This window comes from Acipenser ruthenus, chromosome 6 (assembly GCF_902713425.1).
Source record: "Acipenser ruthenus chromosome 6, fAciRut3.2 maternal haplotype, whole genome shotgun sequence".
Taxonomy (NCBI): Eukaryota; Metazoa; Chordata; class Actinopteri; order Acipenseriformes; family Acipenseridae; genus Acipenser; species Acipenser ruthenus.
Window position 1 is genome coordinate 7,990,803 of NC_081194.1, and position 23,731 is coordinate 8,014,533.

A 23,731-nucleotide genomic window follows, 5' to 3' on the forward strand; every position below is an offset into this window, starting at 1 on the left:
GCTTTGACATTCAGGATTGTGTCTGTTTTGTAATGCACCTTTCCTAATCTCATGGTGTACTTGGTTAAGATGTCTCGATTAAACCTCTGCACGTCACAGCACCCACTTTCCACTGGCCACACTTCAGTACTGTAAGACCCCATTCACACTACCATGCTGGCCCAGGGCCGCCTCAGGTTTAGATCTGCAACCCCATTCACATTTGTGGTTTAAGGCACCTTTGCGCGTTCACATATGTGACTGAAAAGCAGGCCTAAAATGTGGCCTGCACTCAGAATGGCAGAGCTACCAGGATATACAGCAATCCTTGATTTGCAGCAGATGTTTCTTATTAATATAGATTTTTTCAATGCAGCAAAATAGCAATTGTACGGTTTATATTTTTAAAAAAACATATATTATTGACTATTTTGACTTAATGTTATGGTGTGTAACAGGACGACGGTCCGAGCTTACCCCCACCCACAATCACATTATTCTCTCAAGAACACGGAGGTATTTATTTTCGTAACGGATACTTCACTCAGATTGCAGATGACTATCAGGTTGTACATACAATGACTGACATTTGCAAGACAAGCTCAGGACTGACCACCTAGTAATACTACTGCTCCCTCCCAAGGAAAGACACAGCATTAAATACATTACACACATTTCTGCTCTGTTATTTGTTTAACCTGCATGAATACCGTCTTTGTTTACAAACACGATTGTTAAACTATTCTATTGTTTACTCGTAATTATTATCATTGTTATTATTATTCTCTAATCCCTACCCATTACCACTTCATTGAGGGAAGCGCCCTAATCTAAATACAGCAATACACCGTCATATAATAATATCAAATAGTCCTACACTTTGTTCAACAACATGCACGAAACATAATAAATCACTGCTCTATCACCAGTAAAAAAACATTAACAATAATAATCACAATAATAATAGGCATTGAAATATTAGTGAGGGTCTCACCCTCACATGGTCCATCAATGATCTTAATATTTGTGGATGAGAACAGTATTTTATGTGTGTGTAAAAGCAAGCAGCTAAAAGAAATGATCAGCATTTTATTATGTAAAGACGCACTCTTCTGTAGCTATGTATATCGTTGCATGCAAAACAAACAATGGTGGCTGAATATGCCAAGTCGCCAGCACCATTATTGATCATTATTGAGAGCCACAATCCTGCAGTTTTTATATTTATTGCTTAGTTACTAAATAACAGGAAGAAAAGGTCATTGTGACAAGTTAAGCATAATTATGAATGCACTGCAGCTCATATATTATGTGAAATCTGAACGTTAATCCGCTAGATTTTTTATTTATTCATTATTTTTATAATTAAAGTTGTATGATGCAGAAATAATTACCATTCAATATAGATCCACTGCCGTCTCGGTTAGCAGAGCATTCACCTTTCTATTAACCTTTTGCTCGCGTGGGAGTATGGGAGTGTCCACTGAGCTGTGCAACCACATTGGTCATGTGATACGAAAAGGCCGGCCCTAGTCTGCTTTGCGTTCATACATAAGGCCAGCCCTGGTCTCAGATTGCAGGCCCTGGGCCACATTGAAACAGCGGCCTAAGTCTGAGCCGGCTCTGGGTTGCCTTTTCTTTTTTTGGAGCGTTCACAAGTTTATACAAAAGAAAAAATTGGAAGACTGGACGTTCATTTGGCAAATGCACACTAAAGAAAAAAAAAGAGACAGGATTTAATTCCCTGGAACTACTGATCCATCAAAAGTTCAGTTCATTATAGAAGACAATGCATATTTCATACAATAATACTGTCGTATCTCCCTGTTGAAAGATAACTCTATTTATTATATCCCAGTTGATTTGTAACATGTCTGTGTTTGAGTGCACTGTGGAATTAATGTGTACCTTTGTTGGCATCTACCTCTGGAGTAGAAATGTGCCACAAAAACTAGCATTTTATTAGTTTTTTCACCTTCACAGTCTGTACACAGAGTTTGCACACTTTTGTAAAAAGTGGCAACAATACAAGAAACGTACTGAATTGAAGAAAAAAAAAATTAACATTTATTTTTAATGTTGTCTATATAAAACACAGATATTGTAGAAATGTATACATATAGTAATTATTTTATTAAAAACAATTGTTGAAATGAATCCAATGCTGCCATCTACTGACACTAAATAAACACTGAATTTACTTTTTCTCAAAATAACAGTAACACATTTAATAGGGCTTTTTAAAATGCTGTTCTTTATCACAATCACAGCAAACACTGTCATTGGCTCTACAGTCCTCCTGCAGGGTATATCAGTGGCGTTACACATCCCTCTTCACACAGTAGCTTACATTTATTTGTGCTTTGGGACTCCCCGGGCTTGTTACAATGGTAATCTAACTGCTTTCCAAACCCATAGCTCTTGGTATGAATACTACACCAGCAATTAGCAGCATTGTCACTTGTCCCCTTTTTGGTGTTGAAGTTTTCTTTATATTCATTTAAGGTTTACAGATTTTATACAGATTTTTTTCTATAACGCTTCTATATAGTTTCTTCCTGCAGTATCTTATCACTTCCTGTGTCAGGTTACCTGATTGCAGCAAGCCTACTGGAGGGAAACTGGGCTCCAGTACAGGAAGTGATTACGTGCCAGGAAGTAGATGAGTCATTTACAAGAGCATTGTCATTGAAATATCTGCATAACAAAAAGATGTATAGAAAACCAACAAAGAGGGGATATCAGTGGGAATGCTGCTGATGTTGATTAAGTGAGAATATAAATAATAATAATATCTTTATATAGCTCCTTTCAAATTGGAGTACCATCACAAAGCGCTTTACGGAGGTAGGCTGTGAATTGTGCATTATATGCAGTCACTAACAATAGGACATTGATTTAACATCACATCCACAGGATGGAGCACAAGGAGGGTAAGTGACTTGCTCATGGTCGCACAGTGAGTCAGTCAGTGGCAGGGGTGGAATTTGAACTGGTGACCTTCTGGTTACAAGCCTGGGACTTTAACCACTGGACCACACTGCCTCCTTAATATCCTGTTAATGGAATGTGCCAGCACAGAATGTTACTACTGACTACAACTCATTTAAAATCAAAACAGCTAATGGTTCCTGCTGACAGAAAACATGTATAGTTTTAAAATCCTAAAGAGTTCAATTAAAATGACAGGTGAGAGATAATGAGGTGTTTTGATGTGTCAGGTGAGAGAGAACGTGATGTATCACACAGGCAGTCTCCAAAAGGAAGATTAGAGATTGTCTAAGTGCTGAGCAGGCAGGTGAAAAAAGTAATGAAGTGATACCTGTGACTGGATTTTACAATTGCAACATTACCTTTTCAAATCCACAATACAGGCCCTGTTTTAAAGAAACATTCTGTTTATGGTTGTCTAGCCGTAACTTTCAAATACCTGCATACTTTTACAAAAAATAAAAAATAAAGAGAAACTTTGCACTAGCTTCAACATTGAAATGACATGTTGGAACACAGCGATCAAAGTGTAGATAACCAATCTTAATTACATTACCATTTCTTTTAATTCACTTTTACTGTCGCCGTGTCTAGTATTGTACAGAACACATTTTGTAGAGAATCCATCAATGATGTTTCATTTCCGTACTAATAAATAACACAGTCACTCATACAGCTACTGATTTGGTCTGCATTGTGTTAATGCAACAATCAACATATTCCACATTATCGCACTGACAGTGGGGAGTGAGCATGTAATTTATTTCACTAGCAGGGACTTGAATATTGTAATCAAATTTTCATTTTAAAAAAATCATTGATGAGATATGAAGACATTTAAATAGTAGAACATCTGTATAAATCCATTTGGGAAATGGCATTAACAGTATCTAATTCTGGCATGCATGTCCAATTAGTACCTGTGTGGGGCTGCTGTGCAATCATGGTTGTCTTGGCAGCAGTGGATTGAGCAGTGATCCCTTTCTTTACATGTTCATCTGGTCCCCAAGCATCACAATGAATGCCCCTTACAACCCCCTTTTCACACTGGTATGGGGGGGGGGGGGGGGCGGGGGGGAGAAAACACGATTATCAAAGTATATTCTAGAATGGCAATCGATGGATGCACATATTTGACAAGCTTCAAGTTCACTGAGTAAAATGAAACTTTATATTTTTGTGATGAATGGGGACGCTCATGAAAGGTGATACAGCAGATTATTGTCAGTGGAGTCCTCTCTAATTGTTCCACGGTGAGATGTACATTTCTATTTGAGGGTGAGCGAGCAGTTCAGTCCCCTCCATTTCTATCCATAAAGGCCTCTCTTTTTTTAGAATGCTAAGTCGCTCAGTGACCGATTGTGCAGAATCGTGTCATTTTTGTGATGTAGGCTACAGTCCACAGAGTGTTCCTACCTGATTTGAACCCAGGCCTCCAGGGGGTAAAGAGAGTGTGTTAACCCCGACTAATATTGCATATGCTGCAGCTATATAGCTCTTTTTCTGCATAATAATGAACTTAAGAGAGCTGTGGACCTCCTGGCAGTGCTGTGAGATTTATCAGACTAGGGGCATGTGACTAGTTAAGCTGTAGAGTGCAGGGCTGTGAAGCCAGCTGCTGCTCACTTGAAGCTGGAGCTGCTAGCAGCTGTACAAGGAATGCTGATGTTTGCTTGGAGTGTATCTGTGAGGAGAGCAAGCCTTCCTGTCTGCAGTCCAGTCCAGCCTGTCCTGGGTGTTTTCATTTCGTTTTGCTTTAAAGCCAGGGTAGACTTTTTGTTTTTCTAATCTGTATTGAGGATTTCTTGGATTCCTTTTTTTTTTTACTTTCACTTCACACATCACATGCTTCTTCGGAGTCTTGTGTTCACGCTTGATCTCAGTTGTCGCAGATGCTGTATTTATAAACAATAAAGACAGAGGTAAGTACTTATAAACAATACAAAATGAGGTAAGTTGCAATATTTTCTGCCCTTTAAGAACGTTTGAGTGCCCCGTTTTGAGAATTGTTGTCGATGGCAGCTTGGGTTATGCTATGCAATAACAAACCAGCTGTGCAAATGGAAAGGGTTTAAGTTTGGAGTGCAATAGCAAAGCAAAAAAGTTTTTATGTCAAGTGTTTGGAGTGAATATGTAAAGAGATATTCAATGCCGGTTTTGTCTAGTCCAATATTGTATATGTAATAATGATACACTTACAGTTCTTAAACTATGCACCCTGTTAGGTGCTGGCTCAGTTGGTGTGCACATGAATGCTCTGTTGTGTGTAGGCTTGACCTTTGGAAGGTGTACCCCTGCTTTGCTGGGCTGGGTGCTGTGTGCAGCGGTTATGAGTGAACCAAGAGTAGACATTGCCAAGCACAGATTGGGGCAGAGCTCAGAATAACTACTATCATCTAGTCTTTACTATAGGTGTGATGTACTGTACCATCTATATAGCTTCCCAGCTAATAACACATTTTGAAGATACGTCATGGAGATAGGGCCTGATTGTTTTTCACTTTGTCGAGGGTTTGATTTAGCCCTTCCGAAATATTCACTACAGTTTACATATATTGTTTTAGCTGCCCAATTATTAATTAAATATATTATGAATACTATTAGTACTATTTCAATAGTGTATAGCTCAATCACATTTAATATGAGTCGGTACGACATTTTGTCGTTAAGGGTATACCAAAAATGGAAGGTAAAGCACATTTGGTTTCCTACATTTGCACTGAGATTTACTAAACCTGACCACCATGACATCTGAATTCCAGTTATAAGTACAAATTATTCTGATTTGTTGGTGGTATGCAGGACTCTTCTTTATTCAATAACTCCTTTATTATGCATGAGCAGATTTTCTTAGTACCGGTATTGTTTTTAAAAAAAATTAAGTGTGAACACAGAAGCTGCATTCTCAGATTCTAGGAATTCTTGGGACTGTTCTAAATATGTGAGCCTTTTTTTTTTTTTTTTAAACTCCACTGCTTCAAAAGAACCTGATTCATTTAAAAATTCCATCCTCATTTTCTCGCAGTCCTTGTACATTTCTGGAGACATGAAAAAGTGTGTTTCTGCAGAAACTGAGCTGTGATCTGTTCTCTGTGCTGAAGAGCTGCAAGCAGTAGAGTTTGCTGCTGCCCATCATGGTGGATTGAGTCCATTGCTGGGTGCAAACAAGCACTTTGTCTATGGTTCAGAGTGAGCTTGGTAAAACTACTTGGTGTTAGTAGAGATTTCTTAAAACATCAACCAGGGATAGTTGCTCTTTTTTAGTTTAAATAATTTGCCTGTGTCTTTGATACAGAATATTTTGCATATTGTGGCTCCTAGCATTATTAAATACTAAAAGTTGTAATGAAGAAAAAGTAATTCTATGGTTATGTTTGCACTGCGAGGGTTGGTTTGAAAGCCAACCTTACCAGCTCCTTTGCAAGCACTATTGTAGTCAGTACAGTATTATTTTACATACCCTAACCCTAACCCTAACCCATTCTTTCAAAATTCCTTTTTGCTGAATTTTAATTTCAAAATGAACAAAATAATGAAAGATGAAATAAACAAGTGAGTGTTTAAATAACCTTATACCCACTTCTAACTTGTGAGACACCCGCTGCTTATGCAAATACTGTCTGGAACAACATGTTATCACAGAAGCCTCTCTCATTGGTCAACACTGTCATAAAGCTTTACTCATGTATTAGCTGATTGAGCTCTTTTTAGTATAAATACATGGCAGTAAGTGCTGCCCCTCTAAGAAAAGGGTACAGGACCATATTCCTCTTATATGTTAAATGGATTAGGTTTTTCAATAGTTTCCAATAGAGCAAATATGAAGCAATATTTATTATCCACTGTAGTGGAGACATGTCTGAGGAGACAGGGTTATATATAGAGAGAGAGAGAGACACACACACACGCATGCATGCGCACGCACACACACACACACACAGGCTCACACACACACACACCCATACACACACACACACACACGCACGCACACAGGCTCACACACACACATGCACACACACATACACACACACAGTCACACACACACACACACACACACACACACACACATGCACACACACACCATCAGTCTACCTAGCTATTTCTATCATGCTATCTGAAGAAGATGGAAGATAAAATGTTGTACCTAATTATGAAGATAGTGAGGTTTCAGTTTATAGTGAGGTTTCAGTTTCTTCTGATAACAGTTGAATCACTTTTGAGGGGGGGGGGGGGGGTGGCCTACTCATAACCAAAAAGTGTTTAAATGGTAATGAGCAAGAATGACCCACCCCATGCCGGGCCCTAGGCTGTCTGCTACTGAGTTAGAGACAAGACATCATTGTAAGTTTAAAGAAAAACATGTAAAGGCATTAGCCCGTAATAGGCACATTTCATTACAGTAAGTCTGTATTATTAAAGATGTGTTATTAAAAAAAAAAAAAATCAGCAGGGACAATAAAGCAACACTAGATATGGTTTCTATAGGAGAGATACCGCATGCAGGTCTGTGATTCTGACCTTAACATTTAATTGCCTTCTGGGAAAACAAGGGTACGTCGCATTTACACAGCAGGTGTAATCAATTCTATTTCTAACGTTAACAGTGGCATGATGTTTCCGCACCAAAAGGGTAACAGCATCTGATGGTGCACAATGATCATTCTAGTCAGCACGCACGGATTTTCCAGCTGTTTTGTGTAATCTTTATTTTGTTAATAAGACCAATAAATTGCGAGTCTTTTTGTCCTTTGTTAACTCAGTTTGTTGACACGGACACGTCTTTGTTGTCAAATGTTTGCCTGTTCCAGAAGAGACATGAACAAATGCTGCTTCGCCAACAAAAACAAACACAAAAATCCCTTTGGTTTCCATAATGCTTCCTATCTTCGAAAAACATGTACCCTAACACGTAAACTGTGGTTCATTGGGATCAAAATCTATAGTGTAATTGCAGAGCTACTGTTTCAATGCTAAGTATCCTGAACCCTTGATTCAGTGCTTTCAGCTTGGCCCACTTGTTTTTTTCAGCTCTAATCATCTTCCACTGAGGCTGCAAGTGCACAGGTTCTCTCAGAATCATGATCATGATGACATTATTAGCTGGTCTTTGGTTGACTGGACTAATGAAGGCCATTCATAACAATTTGCCTTGATTTTCCCTTGAACTGTATTAACATCATGTTCGGACATCATGGTAACTTCAGAGCTGCTTTTTCAGTTTATTTTTTTATTTTTTATGAAATGCTATTCTACATGCTGCTAATGAAAGTCATGGTAGCCTACTTTTTAAATGTAATATGTTGTATAAGGTGTAAATATATTGATTGAAAACCTTTTTTTCTGTTATCTGGTTAATGACAAGATTATGCAACTTGTGCCCCATTATTAATGGGTTTTCTAAGAAGAATTTAATTAAGACCTGCGCCACATGCACGCATATTTGACGAGTGACTAGTATTAAATAAAGTTCAAATCAGTAACCACACACTTTGGCAGCCAGTAGAACATTTAAATATGGAAATCTATTTGGAGATACCATATGTCTGCATTGTTGTATAATCACTTAAAAAAGGTTTACCACAGCATTTTTGCACTTTATCACATTTTTCCCATTGTTATGCTATGCATTTGCCATAGTTTACCCTGCCAATAGAAAAACCACCATGTGGAACGAGTGGAGCAACAAAAGGTATGCAGCCATTGTTACCAGACCTGGCACACCTAAGAAAGATCACAACCAGACTGTCGAGTCAAACAGGTGCACCATGCAAACAAAACCTGAAACCTTCTAGAGGGACAACCTAGATGGCCCGGCAAAATTGTAAATGTGCATAGTCGGGGAGAATTGTTTTTTCTGTATATACTTTTGACACTGAATGTGTACCACTGTTAGGTCATATTTCGACATTGGGGCACCCGGACACCTAGCATCTTATATATATAGAAAGAGTGCAAAGAAGAGCGACCAGAATTATCCCGGGTTTAAAGGCATGCCGTATGCAGACAGGCTAAAAGAATTGAATCTATTCAGTCTTGAACAAAGAAGACTACGCAGTGATCTGATTCAAACATTCAGAATCTTAAAAGGTATAGACAATGTCGACACAGGGGACTTTTTTGACCTGAAAAAAGAAACAAGGACCAGGGGTCACAAATGGAGATTAGATAAAGGTGCATTCAGAACAGAAGATAGGAGGCACTTTTTTACACAGAGAATTGTGAGGGTCTGGAACCAACTCCCCAGTAATGTTGTTGAAGCTGACACCCTGGGATCCTTCAAGAAGCTGCTTGATGAGATTCTGGGATCAATAAGCTACTAACAACCAAACAAGCAAGATGGGCTGAATGGCCTCCTCTCGTTTGTAAACTTTCTTATGTTCTTATATACTGGTTGTATGCACCATGTCTCAGTGATCCCCTGTTGAATTTAATACTAGCTACTTCTCTTCTGAAGTTATTATATGTCCTGCCAGCCTAGTTGTAAAGTGAATGCACAGTATCCGGGAGCCCTAGCTTTGAAAGGGTGTTCCCTGGAAATGTTTCACTTTACTGGAGCGTGCAACCTGGGCATCAGGCTCCCAGACAGGGTGGGATCTGTCCATGTGCACAAAAACAAACATTGCTCCAAAACATCTGTGGATTATTTTTTTCATGGAAAATTGATAAGAACAATGAGAACAGTAGGTGTCTTATTCCACTGACCTGAACCCTATGTGCATTCCAATGTGACTCAGACCACTCCTGAAATGAATTGGTGGTCTCAGCTTATCCCTCAGTGGACAGTAGCCCATGTGAAGAAGCCAGTAAGGTTAGACATGAAGTGATCTTTCACCCCATTGTCCCCATCGTGTGGAAAATGTGGGGATGTAACATTTGCTAAAAATGCAAGTCATCAACAGTTACAAAAACAAATAGAATGATAAAATGTTGCTGAAACCCAAACTAAACGTTAAGTGCAGTGTTTGAATCAGACTCCCAGAGATTCTGTGTAGACAAGAATGTTCCGGTTTTCAAGAAAACAAGGGATTTACAGTGGAGGAAACTGGAAAACTGAAAAAGGGCATCCTCCCTCCCCCCTCCCCCCAAGTTGGATGGTTATGAAATTGCATTGATTGACTTCCAGACTGAAGACCTTCACTTGTTCACTGGGTTACACAGTCCACTGCAATGAAGTCATTTTGTAATCAGTACTCTACTGAGTTTACTGTGCGGTCTACCATAGTAAAAGTGCAGCCACTGTAAATGATATTAGAGCACAGATAACACTAAGAAAGCATATTGAAGCACATATAAAGTATGCATTTTATAAGGAGATACTGGCAAAGCTAATTTCCTTGTACAAGCTAAAAGCAGGAGTTTCATTTGATGAAAGCAGGACTGGCTGGTTAAAAATAATCTAGAATGCAGGTATAATCTGTTGAGTCCCCTGAAGGTAGCTTTAGAGACTTAAAAAGGTTTCAATGTGCAACATAATGCCGGTATTATTAATGCAGCTGTGGTGGTCGAACTCAGCTTTTGCCAGCCCAAAGTTGAGTAAGCTTTGAGTAAGCTTTTTTTTCAGAAAGATATTATTGCGAAACAAATGGGAACAAACTGGTGGAAACATTTAGAAAAGTGGGCCAAGAGTTGTAACTAATTCATATGACTGCTATTATTTACTGCTGTGTTTTGATGGACGGGTGAATGTATTTGCTAGGAGTTCCATGGGAAAGAGGTTCATCTCTATGAGGTTTTATTATTATTATTATTATTATTATTATTATTATTTATTGTGTCATATTATATTTTTGTTTTTTTTGTTTTAGTTAAAGGAAACCATTGAGGGGAGTTAATCACAGTTAGTGCAAAAAGTTAATCACAGTTAGTCCATAGTATAGGCCAAGAAAAGCAAGAAAACTGGTGAGTGAGAAGTACAAAACATATTTACCAAGACCAGACGTTGAGGTTTCAGGACATTGACACATGATGGGTTTTAACTATTTTTAAACTGCACTTGAAAAGAATAAACGCCATCACGGAAAGAAGCTTTTTGGATGATGTTCAGATTAAGATCAGTGGAGATGAGACACCCAGAAGGGCCACTTTGATGATATCAAAACAAAGAGAAGTAGGAGGGAGAGTTCATGGAAAACTTAGGAGCCTAAGAAGGAAAATGCTCACAGTATACAACAACCAATCTTCTGACAGTTACTGCACCATTAGCTGCAGTATATGATGCATTGTTCTTCAGTATTGTAAAAGACAAAAGTACAGATGTAGGAATTTTTTAGGAAATATTTTTTGTATATAACAGCAGCAATATATACTGTAAAAATGATGGCTATTAAAATGTCTGTTTGTCTGGAACCAGTTTACAAAGGAATTGTATGTACTGTAGCAACGTCTAGTACAGGGGGTCGCTTTTACTGCCATGTTTTGTTTAAGACTTCCTTCCTAGAAAGCTCGCTGAAAGCAATTTTTATCATGAGACCTGCCTGTTGGGTTCACAGAGTGGCAGAGAGTCAAAGGCAGAGATGTAAACAAACTGGCAAGATATCATGTCCTGTGTGTTGATAAAGCAGAGTGTGCATGAGGCTAAACTATGGGATAATGCTGTAAACAGTCAACCAGGAATCGTGTTTGACTCTTAAATAGGACATGTGTGTGGGAAACTGAAGCTGTCAAATAGTGTTATCAGTGTTGTATGAAACAAACAGTGACTGGGACCTGCTACCCGGAATGTTTTGCATGCTGGTTTTGAGTCATAGTTGATGATCATGAGGGGTCAACTTGTAGGGACACTTTGGCCTGATTTCTATTTTTAAACATACAGTTACTGTAAAAAACCATTTTAACATACCACTATCAATACTCATACATAACATTGCTTCCTTTAACCTCTCCTGCCTTTAGCAGAGACTTTTCTATTACTATTATTACTGAATGATTAGTAGAGTATGGTGGCTAACTCCTATAGGTGTTTTTTGTGTCTTTAGGAGAACTCTGTGCAGAACTACAGTCCAGAGGGGGAACTAAATCTTTTCTTGGCAGTCAGAAATCACAATGGGCAATCAGACAACTTTACTGAGTGGTATTCAGGGCAAAAATGGTTAAAAAATGCCCTGTGTACATAAGATTTAAAAATCAGAGGGGATGGAATCATGTACTATTTCCAAATATTGAATTTCCTTACAACTGTTTAATATCCTATTATGTGTGTTGTATGTGATTCTATTGTTGCTTCTGTGTAGATTATTTCCCCTGTTTATTAACTATTCCAGCATCGCTTCTGAAAAGACTCATCAGAGCTGCTTGTGAGGAAGCGAGGTAGGGATGCATTTCAGTGTGGCACAGGCTTCAGTGCGCAAAGCTTAGCCTATGGGCTTCAGTGTTCAACACTAATATGCTTCCCCTCCTCACTTCCCCACAGTCATGAGTCATTTCATACACAATGACATGGCAAGACTAACAAGCAAATCAATAGAGAATCCCATGCACTACACATATTTTAGACAGGTTTGGAATTGAGTAGTAAGACGTTCACTAATGAATGGTGAAGTTACCGGTTCACGGCCAGCCCTTGCCTCTCTATTCATTTCAATGCTAGTTTATTACAGTTTGCATAATTGTTCCTAAAAGCGTACAAAGCCGATGAAGTCTCCTTGAGAAGGGGATATTATTACATATCTCTGGCTTATTCAGGTCTAATGGCATCATATCGAATTAGTCCCAAAATACACAGCCTTCCAGACTCCAACACAGCTGACCTCGATACGCCAACACAGCTGTCCTCGATCAGCCTACAGTGCCTGGAAATCACAGCAATGTCTCAGACCGGCTGCAGCAACCAAGGTCAAAACCAGTCAAATAACTCAGCAAAGCAAGATATTGAGAAGTCTCTGTTGCATCTTTGCATTATTTACTTCAATAATCCTGCAGTAAGTTAGGAGTGTCACCTTGAGGATGAGGTGCAGCACATTGCAGTGCTGTCGGTTTGGGTTTACAAGAACCCCAAACATTCATAAACCCTGCTTTTTAACTTGGTTCTTTCAGTCTACAGCCTTATTGTATTTTTTTTTACACTAAGGATTTATAGTTCTATAATAATACCATTTAGGGAGAAATTAAACAGATATAAACCCTCTCCCTTCCCTCTCATTACAGTGTGTGCTTGAAAGGATTTGGTGGAGAAGACCTTGCTTTGTGCTGCTAATTTCGCCCCATGAGCAGAGGCATTCTTCTGGTTGAGAAAATGACTCTTGTGCTTTGACGACCGCTGAAGGATCATGGGATCATCAACCCTGGGGAAAGCTGCTACTCTGGACAAGCTGTTAAACGCCTGCATTGAGGCTTTTGGTAAATGCAGTCGCCATATTATTTGGAGTCGTTACAGGTTCATCACTACTGTAGTACTGACTATTTGTTTTACTTTTAATATCTATATTTGTCTTGATTTCTGACATACAAGGGTCTGAAAGAAACACATGACATGGTTCATGAATATATATGAGATGATAAAGATACCTTCCGCTGTAGTTTCTGGGGTCAGTTACTTTTCAATGTGAAAGTACCAAGGGCGATTGGGAATTATAGATGTTGTTGTTATTTGTAAGGTTTTTATACAAACAAACAAACAAAATAAGATTGTGATTAAATAATACATCTAAATTCCTTTTTTTAATGTTCCAGTCCAATTAACGCTCAGGTTTTATCTGGATTTAATTACTGTATATCACCAGTGCTGTGTTTAGTAAATTATTTCCACACTCACTCCATTTATTGCTTTCGATTTGTAATTTGCTAAATATGTTTTTTCCAGTTCTATCTAGACCATACATCTGAAGAGTAAAGAATCTCTGCTCCCTTGTGAGATCAGTGTTTAAGGGCTCTGCAAGAGGGTTGTGTAATGGCTCACGCTCACCCTCCATCTGTCCCACTTGCATGCACCTGCAGGACAGGTTTGGAAACCTGAATGTATTGAATTTGTAAATCTATATTCTGTTTCTCTAGATGACAGCGGAGAATTGAGCAACAGCCAGTTACCACGGACAGTGTTGTTAATGCATCGCTGGTACCTCACTTCAACCGAACTGGCTGGAAAACTCCTCCTAACATATCCTTTCAGGACATGACAACATATTAAAAGGGTCTTGCTATGTTGGATAAATGTGTTAAGGTTCTGTAAGGGTTGCTTGGCAGCGAAGAGATTCAGAAATTTAGACATGGACCATTTCATATTTTTAGCAGCTTTTTAGCAAGTTGCTTTGAAATTATATTATGTTTTTTGTGTGTGTTTTTTTTTTTAATTGGTTCATGAGTCGCCAGTAGTTGCTAAAGTGGCTAAATATTACACTAACAACCTTTTATGAATCCAGTCCTAAGAGCAGCGAAGCGGGTTCCCGTTGCAGCGATACAAAATTACTACAAGTTTTAAATGTTTATAATCAATGGTAGCCTATCGAACGGTCCTTGACATTTTAAACGTATCGGGACTGTGTTGACGAAGACTATAAAAAGACAAGACTCAAAATCTGCTACTTCATAAGGTAAGTGCTAATGTTACACATACACAGAAGCAGTGAATCTAATGTCAGTTAGCTTAGTGATTGTTCGTTGTTCATGACGTATGATCTGTTATAGATTCACACAGACCTGTATTATATGTATATTATATTCTTCTTGTTCCAGTAGACTGATCTACATCTATCGGTTTGAGAACACTGCTAGGAATAATGTCTGCTTTTGTACTACGGTACGCAGAGGTTATGTGGTCCAGTGGCTGTGTGGTCCAGTGGTTAAAGAAAAGGGCTTAAAGGGCTTGTAACCAGGAGGTCCCCGGTTCAAATCCCAGCTCAGCCACTGACTCATTGAGTGACCCTGAGCAAGTCACTTAACCTCCTTGTGCTCCGTCTTTCGGGTGAGACGTAATTGTAAGTGACTCTGCAGCTGATGCATAGTTCACACACCCTAGTCTCTGTAAGTCGCCTTGGATAAAGGCGTCTGCTAAATAAACTAATAATAAAGGTTATCAGGTTTTAGGGCATGGAAAATAAAATAAAAAAGGAAGAAGAAAAAAGCAAATATTCTCGGCTTGATAGAAGGCAGCATGGTTCCTTAAACAGACTGTTCACAATCTAATGGATATCTGGCCTGTGGCTGATGAGTTAATAATACTGATATCAGCATCACACCTGTATTTACCTCTCGATTACAGAGTTTGCTCTTTGGATGAATGGTAAGAAGTTTGTCTTTGAACAGGCTGAGATGCCAATTCATTATGGCATACTGTAAAGAAATGTGTTTTACCATTCTATTTGAACCTACCCACTCATTGTATTTTTTTATTAAGCTCATTGTCGTCTACCACAGATCTATTCTCTTAACACGTTTACTGGGTCTGATCATTTCTAAAGTGAGGTGGTTTGAACAGGGTAGGAGTGTGCAGCTGTAATATCTGTTCCCTGTAAAACTGTGATTTTGTAAAGAGAATTTCCATTTACTATCTCACAGCTGCCACTGTTATAGAGGGGGCAGAAATTAAAGTCGCACAGCCCCTGGTGTTTTTTTCTAAGCCCACTTGACTTCACTTCAGATATAAAGCTATAGAAAAATCACAGTTACAGGGGGGGCAGAAATTACAGCTGCACACTCCAGTGGTTGCTATAGTCCACAACACTCCATTTAGATTGAGTTGCTCATCTCTACCTCTAAGCTTAATGGATACTAGCAGCCAAAATGTCAATACGATAACAGTGTTAGTCTCAGAAGTCATTAAATAAAAACGAATATTTCAGTTTACCAAGCTTGTCAATGGGATTCATACCGTTTCGTTTCCAATAAATCATAAGTGCCCTGTGCACAGCATTTTTAAAGGGCTCTTCTGCTCTCCATCTGTCATGGCAGATACTGGATAGTGGAGTTCCCTGCTGAGTTCAACCTGGATCTGGGATTGATTCGCATGACTGAAGAGTTCAGAGAAGTGGCAGCACAGCTCGGCTATGATGAGCACATCAAACTCATTGACATCTCAAGCATGTAAGCATCTCATTGGCAACGAGTCCATGTCCACTGGCAAACCCTACTGAACTTTACAAGCCAGATTTTCCACTGTGGGCAAATTGCCCATGCATGATATTTATTATGGAGTGGACAATTAGCCTGCAATTTGCCCATAAGGGAATATATTCAGTTGGTATTGAAAATAACTGGAACTGTACAATTTGGTGACAGTATTTTTGGAATTTGTTTTCCATACTATAGTACAAGGGATACAACATTATTAAAGGCTATTCAAATCAACATTGCATAACTGAGAAAGTTCAAGAAAGATCTTAATATTTAAATGTTGCTCTGCAGCATGGAAAAAATACCAAACCTTTGAGATTTTAACTTGCATTCTGAAATCTGAAGGTTTCGTTCAAAGGCTAACCACGATGGTGTTTTGTCTGCCTATTTCGTACTGTTAACACTAAGACACTTTGGTGTGAAACAACATCAGCTGTTTGAGAGTTTGAAATAACCACAGAAAGTTTTTTTTTTGCGTAACTGTATAAAAACTCCCTTGCTGTTGCAGCCCGTCGTATGACTGGATGAGGAGGGTGACTCAGAGGAAAAAACAGTCTAAAAAAGGCAAAGCATCCCTGCTGTTTGATCACCTGGAACCCATGGAGCTAGCGGAGCACCTCACCTTCCTGGAGTATAAGTCTTTCAGAAGGATATCGGTGAGTCCTCATCAGACTTCATGGGAGAGCTGCCTCTCAAGTGGAAAGACTGGGTTAGCTATCATTGGACCCTTTTAGTTCCGCCTGGGTATGCCCTGTGTCACCTGCCACAGCCGTCCATTGAATAGGTTGACCATAGCTGGGTCTGAAGGATCTTGTGTAGAAGGTTTTGTGTTGGACACCCCTGCAGAGTGTTGTTGCTTATGGAAAGAAAACCACAAATATCTAACCAGTCAAGTACGGTTACACCTCTTTGAATTTTGTATTGATAGAGGCGGAGAAACAGAAAACTTTTTTTTGGGGGGGTCGCGCAGAAATATATTACAAAAATTGCAAAGACTTTGTTCTGTTGTTCAGGGGTTATAGTTATAGAACCATGCATTGTTGTTTTACAAGAATAGGACACTTGGTTTTACAGATTATACATTGCCTCAATTCACAAGCGCACTCAGATCACAGCCTCATAGTGAGGTACGGCACAGAACATTACACACAGGCATGATGCAGCTAAATATAGTCTATAGAGCGAAATACACACTTGTGACAGATACACTATATATTGTTTTTGTAAATGCCTGACTCCCTAACTTGGTCCTTTTTACATTTTTAACATGTCTAATTAGATCACGTTTACTGTCCACTTCATACTGTACTTGCATGCTGCATATTTAATGCAACACTGACTGTATGTGCTACTGTGGTGTGGCATTAGTTTATAGATTACCAAAGCTATGTGATCCATGGCTGCCTGGTGGATAACGCTACACTGGAACGGTCCATCGCACTTTTTAATGGGATTTCCCAATGGGTGCAGCTGATGGTGCTCAGCAAACCTACTCCCCAGCACAGAGCAGAGGTCATCACCAAATTCATCAATGTGGCTCAGGTAGGAAGACTACACAACACACATGAACACTATAACTTGTTGGCACATAAACACAAGGTATATAGCTTGGATTTAAATAACAACTTTAACTTGTAACTGTGTTATATCATGGTGATAAAAAAAAGTGTGCAAGCCATACAAAAGGTCAACGTTCTGTAATTTTCAGAATGTGATGTTTATGTGTGCGCTGGATGTAATGTATTTGACTGCTTCCCTTGTGTGAAGTGTACCTATTGTATACTATCCTAGCACTGTAGAATGGTATAGCACTTTAGATTACGCAGGCATACATAACAGTGTTACAAATGGGTTCATGATCTTACATTGTAACTACAGCTAGAAAAAGTGTGTAAAAGTGTGTAATTACAAAAACATTGCCAGATGTTATGCTGTCATCAGATAACACTCTTAACATGTAATTACACAGCTTCGAATAACTATTGGAAGTTTGTCACTTTTGTACAATGTACTGTAATTATAGGGCTTATTTGTGCCCTGTATCTAAAATGCTACCAGATACTGTAACCCAAGTGAATATATATATTGCAAGAATTTCTCTGAAATTTGTAAAACAGTGCAACAATGAAGGTAGATTTAGTTCTTTATGGTTTTAACACCGAAATTCAAAGACGGCTGAATTAACCGATTAACATTTATCAATTCTGCAACCATGTGTTTTTGATTTCACTGCAGAAGCTGCTTCAGCTCCAGAATTTCAATACCTTGATGGCGGTGGTGGGTGGGCTGAGCCACAGTTCCATCTCACGCCTAAAAGAGACCCACTCACACCTCTCACCTGAAGTTACAAAGGTAGGAAACAGTGCCCAGGTAAATCTTGAATTGAACAACACCTGTCTCACTACTAGCAGCTCTGGCCAGCAACAATGAGAGCAGTCACAGAGGTGCACCCTTGCTGTGTGCCTCCTATTTATAGCATTACAACAATAGCATCAACACGATAGTACATTTATAGCACCTTTGCATGCAGGCAATTCAGAAGAAGTTAACATAAATGTGAAAAAGGGTTAGGGTTATATAAAAGACAATGCAGGATAACACTGAATGAAACCATAATAAAACACTAAGTGACTAAAGACCAGCGGTTAGGAAATTACAAGATTAAAAAAAAAATCTGTTTGCAGGTCAGACATAAAATGCCTTGCATATTTATACAACAAGTGCTGAGAGTTCTAGCCTTTAACAATACAAATCCAACTGCAGAGTGACTGGGCTAATCACACTCTTCCAAATTACTCCACGTTGCCAACCTTCAGTTACATACATCACACTTGGTATATAAACCAATGAACTGTCATGGGGCTCTATGTTTATTTTACTCATGAGGATGACCACCCGCTCCACAGGTTTCTATCCACCCTCACTAGTGGAACAACAGCTTAATGATAAGGGCGTATCCTCTATGTACTCAGGTGCATTTTTCAAGCCAAGTAAATGACAGAGGCACCCTGAATAAACAGCCCCTTGTCTCCAGCAGCCACAGTTCATTCTGGTTTCACTGTGTGCAATCCATCGTATGTGTTCTCCATGTTTCTTTGTTTTTTCTGCAGACATGGAACGAAATGACAGAGCTTGTCACCTCCAATGGGAACTACAGCACCTACCGCAAGGCCTTTGCAGATTGCGAAGGATTTAAGATTCCCATTCTAGGTGTTCACTTGAAAGACTTGATAGCCGTGCACGTGGTCTTCCCCGACTGGATAGATGAGCACGAAGTGAACATTGTGAAAATGCAGCAGCTCTACGTCACGTTTAATGAGCTGGTGTCGCTGCAGAGCACCAATGCACAAGTGGAGCCCAACATGGACTTCATCTACCTGCTGACAGTAAGTTTGTTCAGAGATCTAAAGTTCCAGCTCAAGAACATGGTAGCTCAGAATATTACAGCTGGACAACGGACACACAGCAGGGAGCATTGTGTTCCAAGTGATTAAGCAAAATGTCTCTTTTATCCGCTCAGAAGGCTGTTATCTCCTCGTACATGCTTAGTCATTGCCTAATTGTATATCTTGACATGTTTTTTGCTTGATTGGCACTGAGACGTAGATAAGTGTATGGTTGCGCTTGAGAAAAAGCTTAAGCAAGTGGAGAAGATGTGTTTGATTACCCCTAGCTGCAGAAAAGTATATCAAATAAATAAACATAAAATATCATGGACCACTCCCATTAAGATGCTAACTCGTGGGTAATATTTTTATTTATTTCATTTATATAGCGTCTTTCATATCATGGTATCTCAAAGCGCTTTACAGACAGTATGTATCATGATCAAGAAACAAGACAGAACAGTATAATCACACAATTGACAAAAAACAATGATATTAATAATAACAATAAATAGCAAATAACTACTTTTTTAACACAGGAAATAAGTAATAAATAAATAATTAAGAATAACAAATAAAATACAAAGTTAGCAGATAAAAATAGATAAAGAAACTTTATATCTAGATTAGGTTAAAAAAAAGCTGATCTATAAAAATGAGTCGTTAATCTTGATTTAAAAATGCTGACCGAAGCAGCATCTCTAATAGAGGAAGACAAAGAGTTCCACAGCTTGGGAGCATTAAAACAAAACACACTTTCTCCTCTCCTTTTCAATTTTAGCATTGGGAAGCACAACTGTTAGCTGACCTTAAAGTGCGCAGAAGTTTATATGGGGACAGAATCTCTCTTAGGAATCTCTCTAAAATGTATTGGAATCCAGTGCAATGAAGCCAGCACAGGAGTTATATGAGCCTGTTTTTTCGTTCTAGTCAGAACCCTCGCTGCTGCATTCTGAACAATCTGTAAACGTGATAAGACGTGATGTGGAAGTCCAGCAAATAAAGCATTGCATCAAGTCTTACTGAAACGAAAGCATGATTTAGTTTCTCAGCATCAGCCAAAGAAAGAAATGACCTAATTTTAGCAATATTACATAGGTGATTCTAGGTGAGCAATGAAAAGGAATACAGCAGCTGTGGATATTTACTTGAAGAGAAGTCCTATATCCCCTTCTGTCACAATTTTTAAATGTAATTTTAAGAATGTGTTTATAGGGTAAGAGAAATTGCCCTGTACAGCACAGATAGGAAACTTAATATGTTACAATTATACATTCAGGGAGGGAAATGAGACTCCCATTGCATAGCAGTTTGATCAATTCCTGTGTTTACTATATACTGGTTATACTATATGTAATAAGACTCACCTGAGCGTGTTACCTAGACACTGTAGCTAATCAAGCTCATAGTAAAACCTGGAATAGAGGCAACTGCTATGAAATAGGATTCTTATTTCCATCCTTGATGTTACATGCAGTGATCAATGTGGATCCATAAGGAAACTCTTCATTTGTTATGATCGATTCCATATTAAAAGCCCCAATAGGTTGCTTAAAAGTCTACCTGTCTGACTCTGCCCCTTCTTTCAGATAAACATGTCTTTCTGAGCATGCCTTTTTGCATTTATGCAGAGTGATTCTACAGAGCATTTAATCTTCTTAGCTTTCTTTAGATCTGTATTATACTGAAGATGAGATTTATGAACTGTCCTTACTTCGGGAGCCTCGCAATCCTAAATCCCTGGTGAGTTCTGTCTGCACGAGTGTATGCTGTTTACTTTACATGATTTTGAGGGAACATTTTAGCCTAGTTTACAGTACATTGGACAGCTATACAAAGGCTTACTGTAAGTCCAGTTATAACTTGTGTCAGTCTGATAACTAAAAGAGTCTCGTGTCAGTCTGGCTCTGTGAGTGTAATACCAACAAAAGGGAACATGAAATTACTTCTCAGATGGAGAAATATAAAGACAATGGCGGAGACTGCATAGAAACATGAAAACAAGCTCTATATTTTGTTTTGAGTATTACATGTTAGGGTAAACTACTCATGCAGATCAGCTAAAGTGTGTTTAAAGAACTGATCCCTTTCTATGTAATGTTTGCCACACATATCCTGTTGTCGTGTTCAACAGCCTACCTCTCCAACGACCCCCAACAAACCTGTGGTCCCGCTGGACTGGGCATCTGGAGTGGCCCCCAAACAAGATCCCACCGTCATAAACAAGCACATCAGAAAAGTGGTGGATGTAAGTGTGTATGCTATTGTTTCCAGTTTATATTCAAGTCCCATTGTCTATACTGTATAGCGAGGGCCTGTATATATATATATATTTTTTTGTAGTCTGTGTTTAGGAACTATGACCACGACCATGATGGCTTCATCTCTCAAGAGGATTTTGAAAGCATCGCTACCAACTTCCCTTTCTTGGATTCGTTCTGTGTCCTGGACAAGGACCAGTGAGTCTTAACTCTTCCCAACATCATTAGAATAATCACTGTTAAAAACCCTATTAGGCCTAAAGACATGGTTTTGGAAATATAACCTTATCACAAGAAAGATGTCATGTGAGAGGACATAGTTTGTGTGTCATCTTTCTTAGGGCAAAAACATGTTTTAAATGAACCTGTTTAGTCATTTTAATTACCAGGGTTTAATTGTGGGTCAGGTTCCCTGGCTGCATAGGTGTTGTTGGAACCAAAAACAAAGGCACATACAAGTAAAATCATTCAATGTTAGAACATACTACTACTACTACTACGACTACTACTGTCTATGTTGCAAGTCAGTTTCAGTCACAATGGCCAAGACAGGGTACAGACTTTGATAGCGAACAAATTCCATGGAAGGAATTAGAGGCTCTCCTGGCATAATTACATAGCTTGCAATTACCAGAAGCAATTAAACAAAGCAGTGTGTTTTGAGTGCTCAGTAATGTTCACACGTCTCTCTGTTGTGACAGGGATGGTCTAATTAGTAAAGATGAAATGATGGCCTTCTTCGTGAGAGGCAACTCCCCGCTGCAATATAAAATGGGACCCGGCTTTATCCACAACTTTCAGGAGATGACGTATCTCAAGCCCACATTCTGTGAGCAATGTTCAGGATTTGTACGTACTGCTTTCATTGTCAAAACTTTTTTGTTTGTTTTTAGGTTTTATATGACTAGGTTATTACATGCAGACACAAAAAGAATGTACACCATTATTTTTTAAGTTGCTTTTAGTTGTCACAGTGATCTGACCCCACCTGACCCCAACGTACTGCAGTATCCTATGGGTATTTTAGAATGCAAGTGTGAGGCTCTGGTGGGGCCCTATTCCCTGTACCACAAGAAGTACATTTATAAGGCTAGTTTCACTAATCTTAGACTACTCAATGTTTATTTAGGTAAAGTAATCCAATATTAGAGCTAATCAGGGTATTTTGAAACTATTCGATAGTATTATATCATGATAAATAGGCTTCACCTACATCAGGATCTCAGGGACTTCTGAGAATATTTTTATGCTGGTTATTGGCAAGAAAAAGGTCATATTATCTGTGGATGTATAAACTTGTGAAAATCTGTGTTTTAGACATAAAATTCAGCTGATCCTATTAAAAAGCAAACATTGTTGTGCATGCAGGCGATATTATAATGCAGAGTTACTGTACTGTGTTGATGCATGGAGGCGATATTTTATAATGCAGAGTTACTGTACTGTGTTGATGCATGGAGGCGATATTCTATAATGCAGAGTTACTGTACTGTGTTGTGCATGCAGGCGATATTATAATGCAGAGTTACTGTACTGTGTTGTGCATGGAGGCGATATTATAATGCAGAGTTACTGTACTGTGTTGATGCATGGAGGCGATATTTTATAATGCAGAGTTACTGTACTGTGTTGATGCATGGAGGCGATATTCTATAATGCAGAGTTACTGTACTGTGTTGATGCATGGAGGCGATATTCTATAATGCAGAGTTACTGTACTGTGTTGTGCATGCAGGCGATATTATAATGCAGAGTTACTGTACTGTGTTGATGCATGGAGGCGATATTCTATAATGCAGAGTTACTGTACTGTGTTGATGCATGGAGGCGATATTCTATAATGCAGAGTTACTGTACTGTGTTGATGCATGGAGGCGATATTCTATAATGCAGAGTTACTGTACTGTGTTGATGCATGGAGGCGATATTCTATAATGCAGAGTTACTGTACTGTGTTGTGCATGGAGGCGATATTCTATAATGCAGAGTTACTGTACTGTGTTGATGCATGGAGGTGATATTCTATAATGCAGAGTTACTGTACTGTGTTGATGCATGGAGGCGATATTC

The 23,731-nt window shown here is 38.9% G+C and overlaps 1 protein-coding gene across 2 annotated transcripts in view; it reads left to right on the top strand.

Annotated features, from left to right (window-relative positions):
• Nucleotides 1-23,731, top strand: part of LOC117411472 (ras guanyl-releasing protein 3-like) — a 38,555-nt gene that overhangs the window by 6,740 nt on the left and 8,084 nt on the right. Inside the window, exons 1-13 of one of the 2 annotated variants that reach the window (XM_059024890.1) lie at nucleotides 4,585-4,892; nucleotides 13,114-13,305; nucleotides 13,960-14,059; nucleotides 14,430-14,495; nucleotides 15,853-15,984; nucleotides 16,523-16,670; nucleotides 17,383-17,556; nucleotides 18,250-18,366; nucleotides 19,125-19,400; nucleotides 21,063-21,143; nucleotides 21,535-21,648; nucleotides 21,744-21,859; nucleotides 22,363-22,510. In XM_059024890.1, the coding sequence (XP_058880873.1) occupies nucleotides 13,236-13,305; nucleotides 13,960-14,059; nucleotides 14,430-14,495; nucleotides 15,853-15,984; nucleotides 16,523-16,670; nucleotides 17,383-17,556; nucleotides 18,250-18,366; nucleotides 19,125-19,400; nucleotides 21,063-21,143; nucleotides 21,535-21,648; nucleotides 21,744-21,859; nucleotides 22,363-22,510 (1,542 nt within the window). In that variant the 5' untranslated portion in view covers nucleotides 4,585-4,892; nucleotides 13,114-13,235. Of the gene's footprint in view, nucleotides 1-4,584; nucleotides 4,893-13,113; nucleotides 13,306-13,959; nucleotides 14,060-14,429; nucleotides 14,496-15,852; nucleotides 15,985-16,522; nucleotides 16,671-17,382; nucleotides 17,557-18,249; nucleotides 18,367-19,124; nucleotides 19,401-21,062; nucleotides 21,144-21,534; nucleotides 21,649-21,743; nucleotides 21,860-22,362; nucleotides 22,511-23,731 lie in introns of those variants that run through there. The other variant, XM_059024889.1, reaches the window with a different exon arrangement.